The 15,290-nt window shown below is 44.7% G+C and overlaps 2 protein-coding genes across 2 annotated transcripts; both read right to left on the reverse strand.

The window, feature by feature from the left end:
• Positions 1 to 229: 229 nt before the first annotated feature.
• On the reverse strand, positions 230 to 631 carry LOC146202300 (uncharacterized). Its single transcript, XM_084588073.1, has one exon. The coding sequence runs from the start codon at positions 614 to 616 to the stop codon at positions 230 to 232; it is 387 nt and encodes a 128-aa protein (XP_084444199.1). The 5' UTR covers positions 617 to 631.
• An 11,655-nt stretch (positions 632 to 12,286) lies between these two features.
• On the reverse strand, positions 12,287 to 14,721 carry LOC146202301 (uncharacterized). The gene is made up of 3 exons (XM_084600819.1): positions 14,710 to 14,721; positions 12,942 to 13,395; positions 12,287 to 12,420 (listed from the first exon to the last, which is right to left on the reverse strand). Exons 1-2 carry the CDS (start codon positions 14,719 to 14,721, stop codon positions 12,973 to 12,975), a joined length of 435 nt encoding a protein of 144 aa, XP_084456945.1. The 3' UTR covers positions 12,287 to 12,420; positions 12,942 to 12,972.
• Positions 14,722 to 15,290: the final 569 nt, after the last annotated feature.

Below are 15,290 nucleotides of genomic sequence, written 5' to 3' on the forward strand. Positions count from 1 at the left end.
TGGTCATCTCAACCCACATACATTCTGTCCAGTTCAAGTAAACCGACCAAGTGCATCCAGACAGAAGTTGTCAGCCCCTTTCTCGATTTTTCATCAGCTAATTTGCTGCTAAAGCTTAATCGGTGGAAAGCTTATTATTAATATTACAATACCAACTTTCAATAGTGCTCAATAGAAGTGTTGATTCTTAGTTTAATGTGCAACTCACTGGTTGGTGTTTCGCTCTTCTCTACCAGCCACCATAGCCTCCACCGTAGCCTCCTCCGTAGCCGCCGTATCCTCCTCCGAGCCCAAAGACGGGAACGTAGGCGAGACCGCCCCCGTATCCGCCCCCGTATCCGCCGCCGACGCCGAGACCGACACCGCCCCCGAGGCCGCCGCCGAGACCGACGCTGCCACCACTCAGGCCTGAGTGAGCCACCACAGCACCGCCGCCGCTGACCTTGTTCACGTGGTGAACTGTCTTGACTAGGAAGGAGGGACCGAGCACCACTTTTCCGGCTCCGTAGCCTCCTCCGTTGAGGAGCACCACGCTGCCCCCGAGTCCGGTGCCCACGCCGTGACCATAGCCCCCGCCGTAGCCACCTCCACCGGCCGCGACCAATGCGCCGGCCATGGCCGTGGCCACGAGAGAGCTGAGCACGAGAGCCACCACCTGGACGCAAAGAAACCACGCACTTGTTGGTACACAGGGCACCTGGAAGTGCTGAATGAAGCACCAAGAACACAACGCGCTAATTCCACACTATGGGCTTCAACTTAGCAACTGACAAGAACGTGTCACCTGAGTACTGTATAGGCGAAATGCCTAGCCTAATAGAAGGCAAGGCTTTGGTACTGAAAGCACAGCCCCCATTGAGTCTTGTTGCCGAAGGGTTTGCTTTGAGCCCAATAGTGGAGCACTAGAAACAGTCGCTGAGGCTGCCAATTAATGCCAGACGGAGAAAACCCCTCCCTCAGCGATTCAAAGCCCTTTCTTCAGTGGGCCCGCGAGTGCTTCACCATGTGGCTCAGGAAAGACTGTGGGGGCCGAAGGCATTCGACCAAGGCTGTACTGTACATGCTATAAAGACAAGATTTTGATTGTGTACATCGTATACGTTTAACGCATTTTTTTTTTTTGTAGTTGGTAAGCATCCTTGCTGTTCTGAGAAAGTGCTTGGTTGTAAAAAATAAAAGGGCTAAATTTTGCACTGCTTGAGAATCGACTCGCGTCGCGCTCACTCCCTAAGGGAACAAACAGTTGGCGTTAGCTCTCATGAAACAGCGGGCCGCGTCAGTGTCTCCGCGCAAGCCAGAAGATGTCTAGGGCGTAAAGATCCGCAGAACGTGTCTGCCAAATTAATAAACACACCGTTCTGCAAAGCCTGCCATGCTGTGGCTGCGGCTGCATTCCGTTTTACTTTCTTAATCGTGCTTACTTTATTTTCAGCATAGAGACACTAAAGAACGACCACATATTGCCAGAGCTAGGGTATTTGTATCCAAATTAGGTTCTGCGCGGCATATTTAAAGCAACCCTGGACACTAGGCTTTTTGTAGGCAAAAAAAAAAAAAACGCATTTTGGTCTGTTTAGACCAATTCGAAATAGGCTCGCTACCTTTTCGGGTTTCATTTTGATTTCGGACCGCACTTACTAATTAGAATAAAGTTGTAATCTACCATATTATGTCAAATATCACCCGACTTAGATATAGAGCCCCGATTTAACCATGCCGTACGAATGCGCCTGCAAGACCTATAGGAGTAGCGTGTCTGACCCGGGATCCAATGATACAGTGCATTCGGTTCCCATCTCAAAAAGGCAGAGCAAGTTGGCACCTCTGGCCTATTTGACCATGACATCTGGTCTCGTGACTTCACGTAAACCGCCGACATAGGTACGAGAGTGTCCGACCAGCATTACTGCTGCGCGAGCCTACAGGCTTGAGATATATGACACAACGCTGAAGGGTTGACTAGAAGCTCTGGCTCGAGCGCGCTGAAAATTTGGTTCCTTGAAAACCAGACCACAGTCTCGGTAACTTGGGTTCACATTGCGCCCTTATTGCGACACAACAAATTTTTTCTGCGGAGGAAGTACGCCTGCACTAAAAAAGTAAAACTTGAAATGGTGCAGTCCATTGCTGGATACTGCTGCCTGTTCCCAAACAGACTTAAGAGGGATCGTATTTAGTGCGCGAACTACGCCGGGATCTGCATCGAATGCACGTCTGGTGGGCCAGTGGTGGTGGTGAGTAGCGGAAAGCGCTTTGGCGTCTAAGTTAGAAAGCACCCCCGTTTAAGGGGGTGCTTTCTAGTTTGAAGCGGGTCTGTGCTGGCCCACTGCGAGAACTGTCCAGTCGAAACAAATACTGAACTTGGCTTCAGAACACACAGTATATGTGATCCCTCATTCATTCTCATTTGAGCGAGCTGGTTTTTCTGGGCTGTCTTGGGCTCTTTAGCTGCGTTGCTTGGGTCACTTGCTCAAAGAAGGGTTCTATAGAAAGCTTTTACTTCCTCTGGCCTGCCCTCTAAATGTCCAGAAAAGAAAATCTGGGACTCATGTGGAATTGATAATCATTTTAATTTTCCTGCGTAAAGTGCACTTGCAGCGAACAAACGGAATGCTTCAACACGAATACCAGTGCACGAAGGAGAAGCTAACTGAACCAGTATACCCGCATGCGTGCTATTAGCCCCTTCTCTTATATAGTTAACCATAAAAGTCAGAATGCTGGCAGAACACTTTAGTACCATAGTGCCATCAGACTGGCGCTGACAGAACTATGGTTGATTCTGGCTCACAAAGGAAAAACATATACCGCAATTTTACTAGCGCCATACGCTTGATATGAAAACACGTACAAAGAATGCCAAGAAGTTCGTTTTAACTTACGTAGGTCCTCATGGTGTCGGTTGCTTGCTTGTTCGCTGGGTCGGAGCTAGCTGCTACTGCTGTCTTGGGACCAGCTTCTTATATACCTCCCCGAAAAGTGCACAGCGTTGAATAAGATGCTGAGTCACGTCCCCATTGGGGCCCTTTCTTCGGGCCGCGGATAGCGGCTCCGAACAAAGAGACACGCGGAAAATGATTAAGTCTCCGACCGGCATTGGGATTTCAGCCTGGAACGCTGTGGCGAGCCGCCTGCCGTGCACCCTCGTCGATCTCACAGGTGCTACGTGGATGGCATTGGCCTCCTAAAACGACCCGCTTCGGTGGCACCTTCGTGGCACACGATGCCGGGTGTAACACGAAAAAAGAAACCTTTGCGGCAGGAGGCTTCCGTAAGCTTTACGTGAATCCGTGTCTCATTTTCCAACAGGGTGACCCGATAATAATCTCCGAATAAATGCCCTATGCTCTCCACACTCACTTTCGGCGCGTTTAAGAAGTTAAGGACAAACACGTAGCGCTATTAATATACGCACTGGAACTGCGCCGTCGGAAATTCGGCTAATTCATTTCGTTGTAGCACTGTCATTTAATTTTGGTTTATGATAAAAACAAGCGCCTGTTTTAACCGCACGAAAGAATTTAGAGGCGAATAAAAGCTCGCGTGCAACAGGGACATACAAGAAAGCAAGATTCGAGCTCTGCACTGCAGTTTAATTGCTCTTCATTTGCACGAAGAAGTTAAAATCAATGTAAGCTTCATTTCGAATCATTACCTCAAACTACACAAATTTGTTAAAAAAAAAAAAAAAAAAACGCGAACAAGAGCGTATCAAGGAGTGCGTATACAGCACATGTTGATGATACTTAACGAAACGTTTTCTTCCCTCGTATTGTTTTGTGATGTGCAGTGCATAAAATCGAAGCTCAATAACTCACAAAACTCGCAAAACTAACACTGCAGAAGAACGTTTCATCCTTCAAAGATGATTTTTTTTTGTTAATCCTGCTCGTGAAACCATCCCTTTGTCGCGCACGGTGATAGCGTCGGTTCAACGAGATGAGTGATGTATAAAATTTACACTTCCTGGACAGACAGGCTCATGGCGTCCGGACAAGTTCAGCTCTGTGATTCGTCACCATCTAACGCGTGAAACATAAGTCTATAGCGCTCGTGACGATGTAAGCACTGGCGCTGGTTGAACGTGAATATCAGATGCGTGCATCGTTTCTCAGCATCGCATGCAGCAACGTGAATCGCGTAGCGTTAAAAGGACGCACTTTGTGTCGAGATCCTTGTGGTCTTGTCTCTTTACGTTAGCTTGATAATTAACGGCTCAGAGGAAAGCACTCTAAATGGTTCACAAGGGTGCTTTGCTGTATTCGTCATTCCCTTTTTACCCAATTCAGTTTCATGGTTGACCATGATTACTGGTACCTATACGGTAATTAAAACAACAACAAGCATTCGGCAAATAGCTGCCATTAAGCTTATGTTGATGTTCGCAGCTAGAGTCTCGTATTTACTGAGGGTTATTTAGTACTGTGCAAAGTATTTAGTACTGTGCAAAGACAGTTTCCTAATGCTTCATGAAAACCGACACTATCAAATAAAATGAGAAATTTGAACATAAGTACAAATTACATAAAATTCGATAAAATGCGTCGCGTATAAAGTAATAACAGCATTTGGAAACTGCATTCAACCCTTATATTCCAAAGCACAGACAAATTCAGAAAAGAATTGAATACTTCCGGTCTGATATCAAATGGTATTGTCAGTTCAGGAATGCAAAAAAAAAAAATCTAGGACGTTTGTTAACGGAGATATTATTGCAGCTAGTAGTAAGAGGTCATTTTAATTAGAGAGCCCATAAGATCAACCTGGCACCTCCACTAAAGAAGGATGGTATACTGGGACCGGCGATAGTGGTGAAAACGTTTATTAAAAATAGAGAGTTACATGGAGGTTGCTCTCGGGTCAGGCTTAGTGCCCTTCCCCTCACAAACACTAGGTGGAGTCCCTAGTACGGGACACCAGTGGCTTACGCTGCCGCTGAACGCACCGGCGACGAATACCCTTGCCCACAGTTATCGATGAAGCGGCAGAGGGAAATGATTTGTCCCATGTAACAGTTCTACCTCGAGCACGAGCGTCTGCCGCAGCCTCACGAGCTTCTTGCTCGTTCGCGCAGTGTCTTATTCTTCATACCAACATCTTAATAACTACCGTCGATGAAACTGGGCACATCTCCTTAGCCGCACTCAGTAAATCGATAACAAATGTAAAAACACATTTGCAACCTGCCAATCCAGCATCAAGACGAAAAATTAGGTAAGATGAGGACAGAGAAACGAGCTACGGGAAAGAAAATTGTAGGGGCGACGTAAAGGAACAGGAACACAGGCAGAATAGGTTAGCGAGCAATAGCGAGATAACGGCAATCTAATCCAAATCTATAAGAAAACACGGGAAATGTGTGTAATATGAAACGGAGTGGATTCCAAGAGGCGGCAAAAGTAGCGTACAGGGACACAGAATCGTGTTCATGGATGAAATTAGGAAGTTTGCCGGGATAAGAAGGCCACATGATAAGAAGGCCACAAGCATATGCGATTTGTCACACTTGCGCCCTAAGTGCTATGTTATGGGCCAAGCCTATATCTCAATGCTAATGGAGTGCTTGGAGTTGTCATCCCGTGCTGACTGCTCGCGGAACGAGTATTTTTTTTTAAAGCAATAGCGTTTTTAGGCCCTGTTCTTCAAAAAATCCGGCGTTGCTGATACTGTGAGCAAAAAAAAAAATAAAAAATCACAGGAGTGGTTCTGTGGAAGAATCCGTGGAAGAGTGCCGCTCAAGAAAAAGCTAATGGAGCGAAGGGAAAAATCGCGTACAATAAATTGTCTGTTTATAGTGTGATGTACGGTTAGGATGAAGCCAAAAGTGCTCGTTTAAAATCGAGCAGTAAAATTATCTGACACGATGAGCGCAATCTTATATCGCTAAATATACTAAATATCAATTGTAGAAGCATATTAAACAAAATTAGGGAGTTAGAATGAACCTTGCTTCGAGAAGATCCAGATATCGTAGTTTTTGCAGAAACGTGATTAAAGGACGCCATTTACGATATTGAATTTGCGCCAACAAGTTACTGTGTACTTAGGAAAGGTCATGGTGTTAAGAGGCGAGGAATCGCCATAATCATTAAAAAATGATTCCGAGAGCACTGCAGAATCTCCTGTGGAGAAATACGAAAGCCTGAGCGTTGCTGCTGCACACGGTACATCGCGCGCTTTGTACAGATTCCACACTGCAGAAATTACGATAGCAGCTGCATCGTCTACAAATTTGTGCTGCAAGCTGCGCATGTCCTTTTTTTTCTTTTTTCTTTTTTAAGACAAAAGCCTTCCTTGGCTCATGGTGAAACTCTCGCGTCAGCTAGATTTGTCCACGAAATGTGGCAGCGAGATTCCGCGAGTGACAGATAGTGCGCCTTTCTTTTACTGGAAACCAGTTGCAGAACGCCGGTGAACTTTGATGCATTATACGGAATGCTGGTTGTGTTCGGCAAGGGGCACGCGATGTACCGTGAGCAGCAGCAATGCTCAGGCTTTCGCATTTGTCCAGTGCCGATTCTGCAGTGCTCTCGGAACAAAATGACGTCACATCCCGACTTCGATATAACTATTTCACGATTCCGACGTCCTCATAGGTCACGTATCAGGTATCACGTGGTCTCTTTGGATGTCGCCATTACTCTGATTGATTATTTCGATGTCCGAATTATTAATTGTCTAATTAATTGACTAATGACTCCACATGCACGAATTGTTTTCCCTGGCGACCTTTCTTCTATCTTCTATAGACTACAACCATTTGCTTTTTCCTATCACCCCTGACTCCGATGCAATCCTGCCGACAAAGTTCTGGTAACAAGCTCCTCGAAACATACCCACTTAATGCTAACGCATTAAAGACATGTAAATACATTGAGCATGCCTAAGGTGCCTAATAGTGAATGCATTTTTTTCTAAGGCATTATGAACAATGCCCGGTATATTGTAGGAGCGTTATATAGAGCGCTTCGATCACCAGTGAATGCCTCATATAACTTAACAAGATTACATGGTGAATTTTACTGAGCCAGATAAACGTATCATATTAACAGGTGGCTTCAATGTACTGAATATTGACTGGTCAACGTTTGCCTTCAAAATTCATAGGGATAAATCGAATGAGGCTATGCTCGATATAACTTCCTCATTTGACTTAACGCAGACTGTAGAGCACCCCACTCGAATATAAGGGAGTTCAAAGCCCCTATTAGACCTCTTTTTTGTTTCTGGAGTAAATTTAGATAGAACTAAGTGCGTAGTGATACCGGGTATTTCTGATCACGGGTCGTTCTGTGACTCTTGCGGGCCTGTCTGTTGACAAAAATATTTCTCAAGCTCACCCTAGCAACTTCTCCCAAGCTGACGATGCTTTAATTAGCGATGTCCTTTCCTTCAGTTTGTACATATTTTCTAATGACACTGCAAATGTTCCTGAACTTTCGGAGAACTTCAAAACCATGATACATGCATGAATGTGCTGAATTGCACGTGTCAGCTATGCTAAACAGACAACAAAACCTATGGATCTCTAGGGCGACACTGCAGCTAAAAAGAAAACTGAAGCGGATGAAAGAGAAAACAAAAAGAGAATTATTGCTTCTCTGGAGCTGGAACAAAAAATGTCTTTCCTTTGTTCTCAACTAGAACAGCAAACAATCGCTGATAAACAGCGTTGCTATCAAGAATCCTTGCCTAGCTGTATTTCAGAGTCTCCCAAGAAATTCTGGGGTTTGGTTTCCCCAACCTCAACGATCAATGATGAGTTTGAAATTAAAATTGTTCTGGTCAGTGATGCAGAAACCGTATTCAATGCATTCAATGAACATTTAAAGTCTATATTTACGCACGGTAACAATAGCTCTCCAAAATTCAAGTCATCACTCCCTCATTTGGAAGACATTGTGGTTACAGAGGATGGTATTTCTGCTATAAGCTCGACGTAAAGCAATCACGTAGGACTGACAACATACCTAATTTGTTTTTGAAGAGATACGCGCAATGGATATCTAAATATTTGTTTGTTTTATCTAAAAGGTCCTTAGATGAAGGTTTAATCCCCGGAGACTGGGGATTGCCAGGGTGAAACCACTCATAAAATTGGGGACAAGCAATCGATCAGAAAATAGTGCCCAATTTCTCTCACGTCGACAAGTAGTAAATTATTTGAACACATAATTAACAACCACATATCAATCTTCCTCGAAGCTAATAATTTTTAAAATAAATTTCAGCATGGATTCAAGAGGAGCAACTCATTTTGCACATGAGTCGATAATATGCATAGCTTTGGCTCACCATTTAACAATGTAACTCAAATTGATGGATTATTTATTGCTTTTTGAAAACTTTTAACAGGGTCACTCACGAAAAGTTAATTTATAAATTGTACAATACTTCTTAAAATCCATTGGCAATTTAAACAGCGCGGACAGGAAGACGCAGGACAAGATAAAAGGAAGCCACGGTACAAGCGCTGACTCACAACTCAACCTAAGCCTTTACTCCAAGACCCAGATAAAGGCAAATTTGACGAAAACGAAGCAGTCACGTGAAACCACCCCTGGGTTCACCTTCTATACAAAATTTACTCAAAAAAGAAATCTTTTTGCTTGAAAGAGCAAGAGAAGGCTTGCTAACACACTTATTGTCCCTTGAAATAAAATATGCTTCCACTATTTCTCGCGTCAACTTTTCTTTGTGGCGATACAAAATCCTAACCTGGTCGAGCATGGAAGTACACTTCTTCTTTTCTTTCTTCATTGTTTCACAGGAATGGCAATGCGAGACCAGAAATGTTTTGTCCTTGCCACTTTTCAAGTTGTTCCGGTGTTCCAGTAGTCTCTTGTTTATATAGCGTCCTGTTTGTTCTATATAACAGGCTCCACATGAGAGCGGAAACCTGTACACAACACCAGCCTTGCATCTAACAAATGGGTCTCTATGTTTCACTCCAGATTCTTGCTTTTTCGATTCTGTTTCTCTTTGAATAGCCGGGCATATCCTCTTCATCTTGAGCAGGGCGGTCAATGCGACGTCAACACCATACCTCTTGCCTACAATTTTGAGGCCATGTGAAATTCTGTGCACATACGGTTGCGGTGTGCACAGAATTTCACATGGCCTCAAAAATGTAGGCAAGAGGTATGGTGTTGACGTCGCATTGACCGCCCTGCTCAAGATGAAGAGGATATGCCCGGCTATTCAAAGAGAAACAGAATCGAAAAAGCAAGAATCTGGAGTGAAACATAGAGACCCATTTGTTAGATGCAAGGCTGGTGTTGTGTACAGGTTTCCGCTCTCATGTGGAGCCTGTTATATAGAACAAACAGGACGCTATATAAACAAGAGACTACTGGAACACCGGAACAACTTGGAAAGTGGCAAGGACAAAACATTTCTGGTCTCAAATTGCCATTCCTATGAAACAATGAAGAAGAAGTAGTGTACTCCCATGTTCGACCAGGTTAGGATTTTGTATCGCCACAAAGAAAAGTGGACGAGAGAGATAGTTGAATCATATTTTATTTCAAGGAATAATAAGTGTGTCAGCAAGACTTCTCTTGCTCTGTAAAGCAAAGATATTTCTTTTTTAAGTAACTTTTGTGTAGAAGGTGAATCCAGGGGTAGTTTCACGTGATTGCTTCGTTTTCGTCATATTTGTTTTTATCTGGGCCTTGGAGTAAACGCTTAGGCTGAGTTGTGAGTCAGCGCTTGTACTGTGGCTTCCTTTTATCTTGTCCTGCGTCTTCCTGTTCGCGCTGTTTAAATTATCAATGGATGTTTACCAACTCGCCCAGTAAAGTATCTTGGTAAACTTCTTAACAAACGCCTAGTAAAATGAATTTTGGCCTACCTTCCAAACAGAAAACAATTCGTGTTTTTTAACAATCACTATTCTGATAGGCTTTACAGTTCACTTTTCGGTCCTCAGGGCTCTGTTCTTGGGTCTCTGTTGTTTTCAGTATACTGGCTATTTTTTTATAAGGTTCAAAATTTTTAAGAAAGGGCGTGTGCTACGGCGGACACCGGGTAAGGTGCAGTAGGCTTCAGTTACTTCAGTAAATACTAAATACGTAAACTAAGTTTATAATTTTCATTTTAGGCGCTATGTCGCATTTCCAGAATTGAAGGTCCACCTCCGAATAGCATAGTCGCAAAAAAAGATTGCGTCAAGACAGATCATAAATAAGAAGGATATCACAAATTAAGCAATTTACAAACATAATACAATTATTAGCAAAGCCATTTCCTTATTTTTAAAGTGGAATACTTCTAGCGCAACACATTGGGGGGACTAGACAGGGACTATGTTTGGTTCTCCTTATGTGCTGCGCTTGAAATATTCCACTTTGTAAACATGAACCAACTAGCCCGGAAACGAACGCTGTTAAAATTTCTATTTTCTTACGTCCTCCGTCTACAACAATCGCTGAGGAGCTGCATTCAGTATACTGTCCCTGTCACAAGGACAGTCAGCAGGATCCCCGCTAAGCTCCATCTGCATCGCTATTCCGAGTGCGATCGAAGCAAGCCGGTATATTTGACCCAGTTCACGCTGGCGTGATTAGGTGCATGTGCAAATTACTCTTCTAGATGTGTTCAAACAGCATGCTAGAGTGCTTAAGAATGTTCATGAATTTCCCATGCAATTGCTGCGCACGAGATATGCGCGCGTTCAGAACGGAGATAAGGGAACGTTAGTGAAAAGTGGTGCATGCGCGTGGAATACCTTCAGTACGAAGGATCTCCTGAGTTCACAACGGGAATTAGTTTGTGATATCTGCAGGAGTATTGTGGAGTCTTAATTTCCAAGAAAAATAAATTATCTTCCATTATATTGTATTGACATTATTAACGCCGAATTCAATGGAGTTGACGCAGCCTCAAGTTCAACTGAGCGTAATCGAAGCCAAGCAGCTTGAAAATGGGATTGCGCTCAGTATTCGCCAGGTTAATCCAAAAACCTCAGAAATAGTCAAAATTCAGATAATTTAAAGACTGAGGCATTGCCGCAATAAGATCATCACAGAAATGAAGAAAAAAGTAGGAGTTTTTTTTTTTATAATGAAACTTATCTTGTCATTCCGGCAATCCGGTGCCCTGGGAGGCATTGAAAGGTCTTTGAATCCCGGTGAGGGAAAGTGTAATATTTCCTAGCAAATTAAAATTCCTACTTGTTTCTTTTTCTTTTTACATTTAATGTACTGTATTTATTTCTCTCCGCCGCGCCACCATTAGTTTACAAATGAGGATTCAATTTTTTTTTCATATTGAAAATTGGCTTGAATTTCTGTGCATTTCTGTAAAAACCGCATCATACTTTGTTAACAATTTTACAAATATTGAATGTTTAGTTTTTTGTTTATGAGTTGCGGGTCACCATTTACATTGACGCACTCACGATCACAGAGCAAGAAACGATTAGGAGTCGAAACTACGCTGTTTGCGGCGACCAGAAAAGGTCACAAGCCCGCGACGCCACTATCCTGCTGGCGGCGCCTGTCGGCGTGGAAAGAAATTACCGCCGTTTTGGTTGTTAAGGCAACCAGTCCAGGTTTCTTTTTTGTCACTGGGGCTTCTACGACGCGCCGCATGCCGCGTCATGCTCCGTGCTGTCGGCGCTACAATGACCTTACCTGGCCGCCCGCGCTCGCTCGCGCTGACGGGAGTTTCACCTCCTAAATGGTTTCTTGTCCATGCTCACGATGAAGAGTGCTTGTGTGAACGAGGTATTGGAGAGCAAAACGTCGCTGGCTCGCCTCAACAAAAACTATACGTTTTAGACCTTTCGTGCAACTGCTTAAAACGTTTGAATGAGCTGGCTTTAACAAATGTACGAATTGTTCGGCAATATTTGATTATTTTGGAGTCGTTTCCCAAGCACTTGAACACAAAGGTACCGAAAAGTGGTAGAGGACTCGGCTTTACGCCCTCCATGGGAATGGCAAGAACTGTAAGAAGCCACAACACGGAAAATATCTTAACGTTACTGCTCTTAATTAACCGCTCTTCGTTTTGCGGACACAGCTGCACTGCGAAACCATTAATCAGGTCACTCGCTTGCAGCGGAGTGCTCTGCGCATGCGCACAGTGGAAAGCACGCAGCGGATGAAGGGAGGAAACCGAGCGGGAAGATGTAATATTTTCTATATATTGCAACGGCTTAACGGCTTAAGCAGCGCTCTAGTATCGTACTATTGCGCTACAATGAGTGGAAGTTACTGCAAATGCACACAGCCTTATGAACCCTTGGTGGAAATAAAAAGTTATACGAGAAATCCCTTGATGGATATTTATTGAAGGGCGAATTTTTGAAGGTGAAGTATAATACATTGTACTGGTTGTGGATGAGTATTCTCCAGCGGGCTACTTTGTGTTGAGTAGGCGAACCTTGACTGCGCCTTCTTAACCTTCGTGACCCTGAAAAATGAAAGATTTGCTTTAGAAATGTTTAGACAGAGTTGTACCACACAGGAAGAAGTATTTCCAAGACATCAAACTTACAGTTGCTGGCTTTTGCATACTATCAAACACTACGCTCTCAAAGCCTGCCTGGGCAAGATCTGACCTTAGAGACCAATCTGTGTTGATTAATATTAACGGCGCATGTCAACCGTATATGTGAAGCAGCCTTTAATGTTAGAGTGCTTTTTTGCCAGCAAATCTTGTAGGTCACTGCAAAACTTAGACCTGAAGAACGAATAAAAAAATCTTGTCTTTTGCGCCAGATCTAGGCGCAGTATAAATTTTCCTTTTTGCAAATTTTTATCTTGGTACATTCTTGTTAACAGCTGAAGCTCTCTTTATGTTATTGGAATAATCTCAACTCAGCGCTGGCGCCATCATAATACAGCCAGCTTTGGGAATCGGCATTGCGCCATCACAAACGGTAGTAGGCTAGCATGGTTAATAAAATGGAGAACATTTTCCAGTGAACTGACCGTTAAGCCACGCCTCGGCTGCGGTTAACATTTAGCCCTTGTATTTGTACACAAGCCCGCCGTATCCGAGGCCTCCGTATCCGAGTCCTCCGTATCCGAGTCCTCCGTATCCGAGGCCTCCGTAGCCCAGGCCGCCGTAGCCCAAGCCTCCATATCCCAGGCCACCATAGCCCAGACCACCAGCTCCGAGGCCAGAGTGCGCAACGATGGCACCTCCACCGTGGATCTTGTTCACATGATGCACAGTCCTAACCAGGAAGGCAGGTCCAGCCACAGCCTTAGAGAAGCCTGGTCCGCTGTTGAGCAGAGCGACAGAGCTTCCCACGCCGACCCCGCCAACGCCCAGGCCACCGGCGTAGCCCAATCCTGGACCGTAGCCGAGACCAGCGTAGCCTACGCCCAGTCCACCAGCGTAGGCGGTGGCAAGGACGGCGACAAAGACGAAGATGGCAACCTATCCAACAACAGGGCCACAAGTGATCACTGCCTTGCTCGGCAGCGCGCATACTACCAGAACGCTCTTAACAACACCGAAGGACATTCCACGCGCATGATAAGCCCCTCAAAACTGCTTGCAATAAGGCAGGCAGGTTGATAGCGTTTGCTTCCTGCATAACGCTCTCTATAATAACCGCCGATGTACATTTTCACACACAGCAATATATTCGATTCGAAAATTTCATCTGCAGTGAATAATTTATTTCGCTGCGGTAATCCTTGGCCTTAATACTCAGAGAAAACATTTAGGACGAGAGGCGCTTGTGTGTACAGCACAGTGAACAGTGAATGATTGCCTTCATCACCAAATGGTAGCTAGAAGTATGCTTAAGATAGGCAGTGCAATGACATTGTGCAATGGGGACCAAGCTGTACGTTGTTACTAAACGCCGGGACATGGTACACCTTGAAATGTTTGGAGCGCGTCTTTATAGCGTAGATGTATGGAATTTCTCGCCTAATTGGCAATACGGTGTCTTCAGCGCGATTAACATGAATAATACGTGAGAGAGGCTGGAGGCTGCTTAAACATTCAGTGCAGTGCGGTCATGCAAAGCTAATTCTCCTTAAAAAATGTGCTAAAAGGCGCTTAAAGGTGTTAGCATAACTGAGTGCAGGGTCTATACATGAACGAGCATAACATATATAAAAAAGGACGTCAGGTGCAACAATTTATTTTTATGCGTAGAGAAGATATTCAATCTGAACTCGTGGCACCTTTCACTCACATTTGCTGCAGTCCTATCTCTCAAGCAACTCCAACTTTCAACTCTTCTGAGCGTGCGTCTACACGTTACAAAGCTGAGGAAATAGGCCTTGTCTTTTCATGTGCTGTCATATGATAGAGCCAAAAAGCAATATTCCTCTTAACGATGCGTTTTAAGCTCATTGTCCAGCACAAACGGACAAATAAAAGGAAAGCGTTGTAAAAGCTGCTACGACATACGCAGAGCGCCTTTCGCAAGATGTTGCACATTCCTAAGGGAGTTTGCGCGGATTCCATCAGAAGCAAATAGGATATGGGCCCGCCTAAGGTTGCCGTTTCGATCCCCACCATGGCGGTTGTTGCATGCAGACGTAAGCGAAATGTGAAAACACTCGTGTTTCCATATTTCGTACACGTCAAATGTACCTAAATTATTCCATATTATTCCGCAAGCTCGTCACTAATACGTGTTTCATCACCTTTGCAAGTTTCGTATTGTTGACCTGCAAACATCCACATAACAATAGCGATAAATCGAACGAATCGGCTTTCTCTCGCACTCACCAGGGTCCTCATGTTCCTTGGCTGATGAGAAGCTCAGCTGTGATGTTGAGAAGTGGCGACCGCCCCTTATATAGGTAAAGCACCACGGCCGAATGTGACGCCATCCGCAGCGCTATCGAGGACCTCTCCAGCGCCACGCGTGGTAGATCCGCGCGGCCCGCAGAAAAAACCCGGAAGCGATATGCAAAGCTATGTCTTCTGTGCGTGTGGTTGCACAAGATCTGGAGCTAGCGAAAGGGTTTGTGCGATAATCTCCATTCGTCGACACTCATCTGATGACCGGTGCTCATTTCGACTCCTAGTTCGAAGCGAGCGTCTACATCCGAGTTGGCGAATCGTCCGCGGCCCCGCAGGGCCCTCCTCGACAAGCGGAGATAGCCTGGTCGTGGTAGCCTAGAACCGCACGCCCTCACGATGCTACTGCTCGCCTCTAGAATAGGCCATGAAGCCGATAATGTCCCAAAGCATCGCCACGCCCCGCGGGTGCCTTTTACGGCGATATACGCGCTCGGTGACCGATGGAGTTTCTGATAGCCCACTGCACTGCTTTCCACTGCGAAACAAAATCGCATAATATATTG

This window comes from Amblyomma maculatum, chromosome 1 (assembly GCF_055883805.1).
Source record: "Amblyomma maculatum isolate TAMU_Amacu chromosome 1, ASM5588380v1, whole genome shotgun sequence".
Classification (NCBI taxonomy): Eukaryota; Metazoa; Arthropoda; class Arachnida; order Ixodida; family Ixodidae; genus Amblyomma; species Amblyomma maculatum.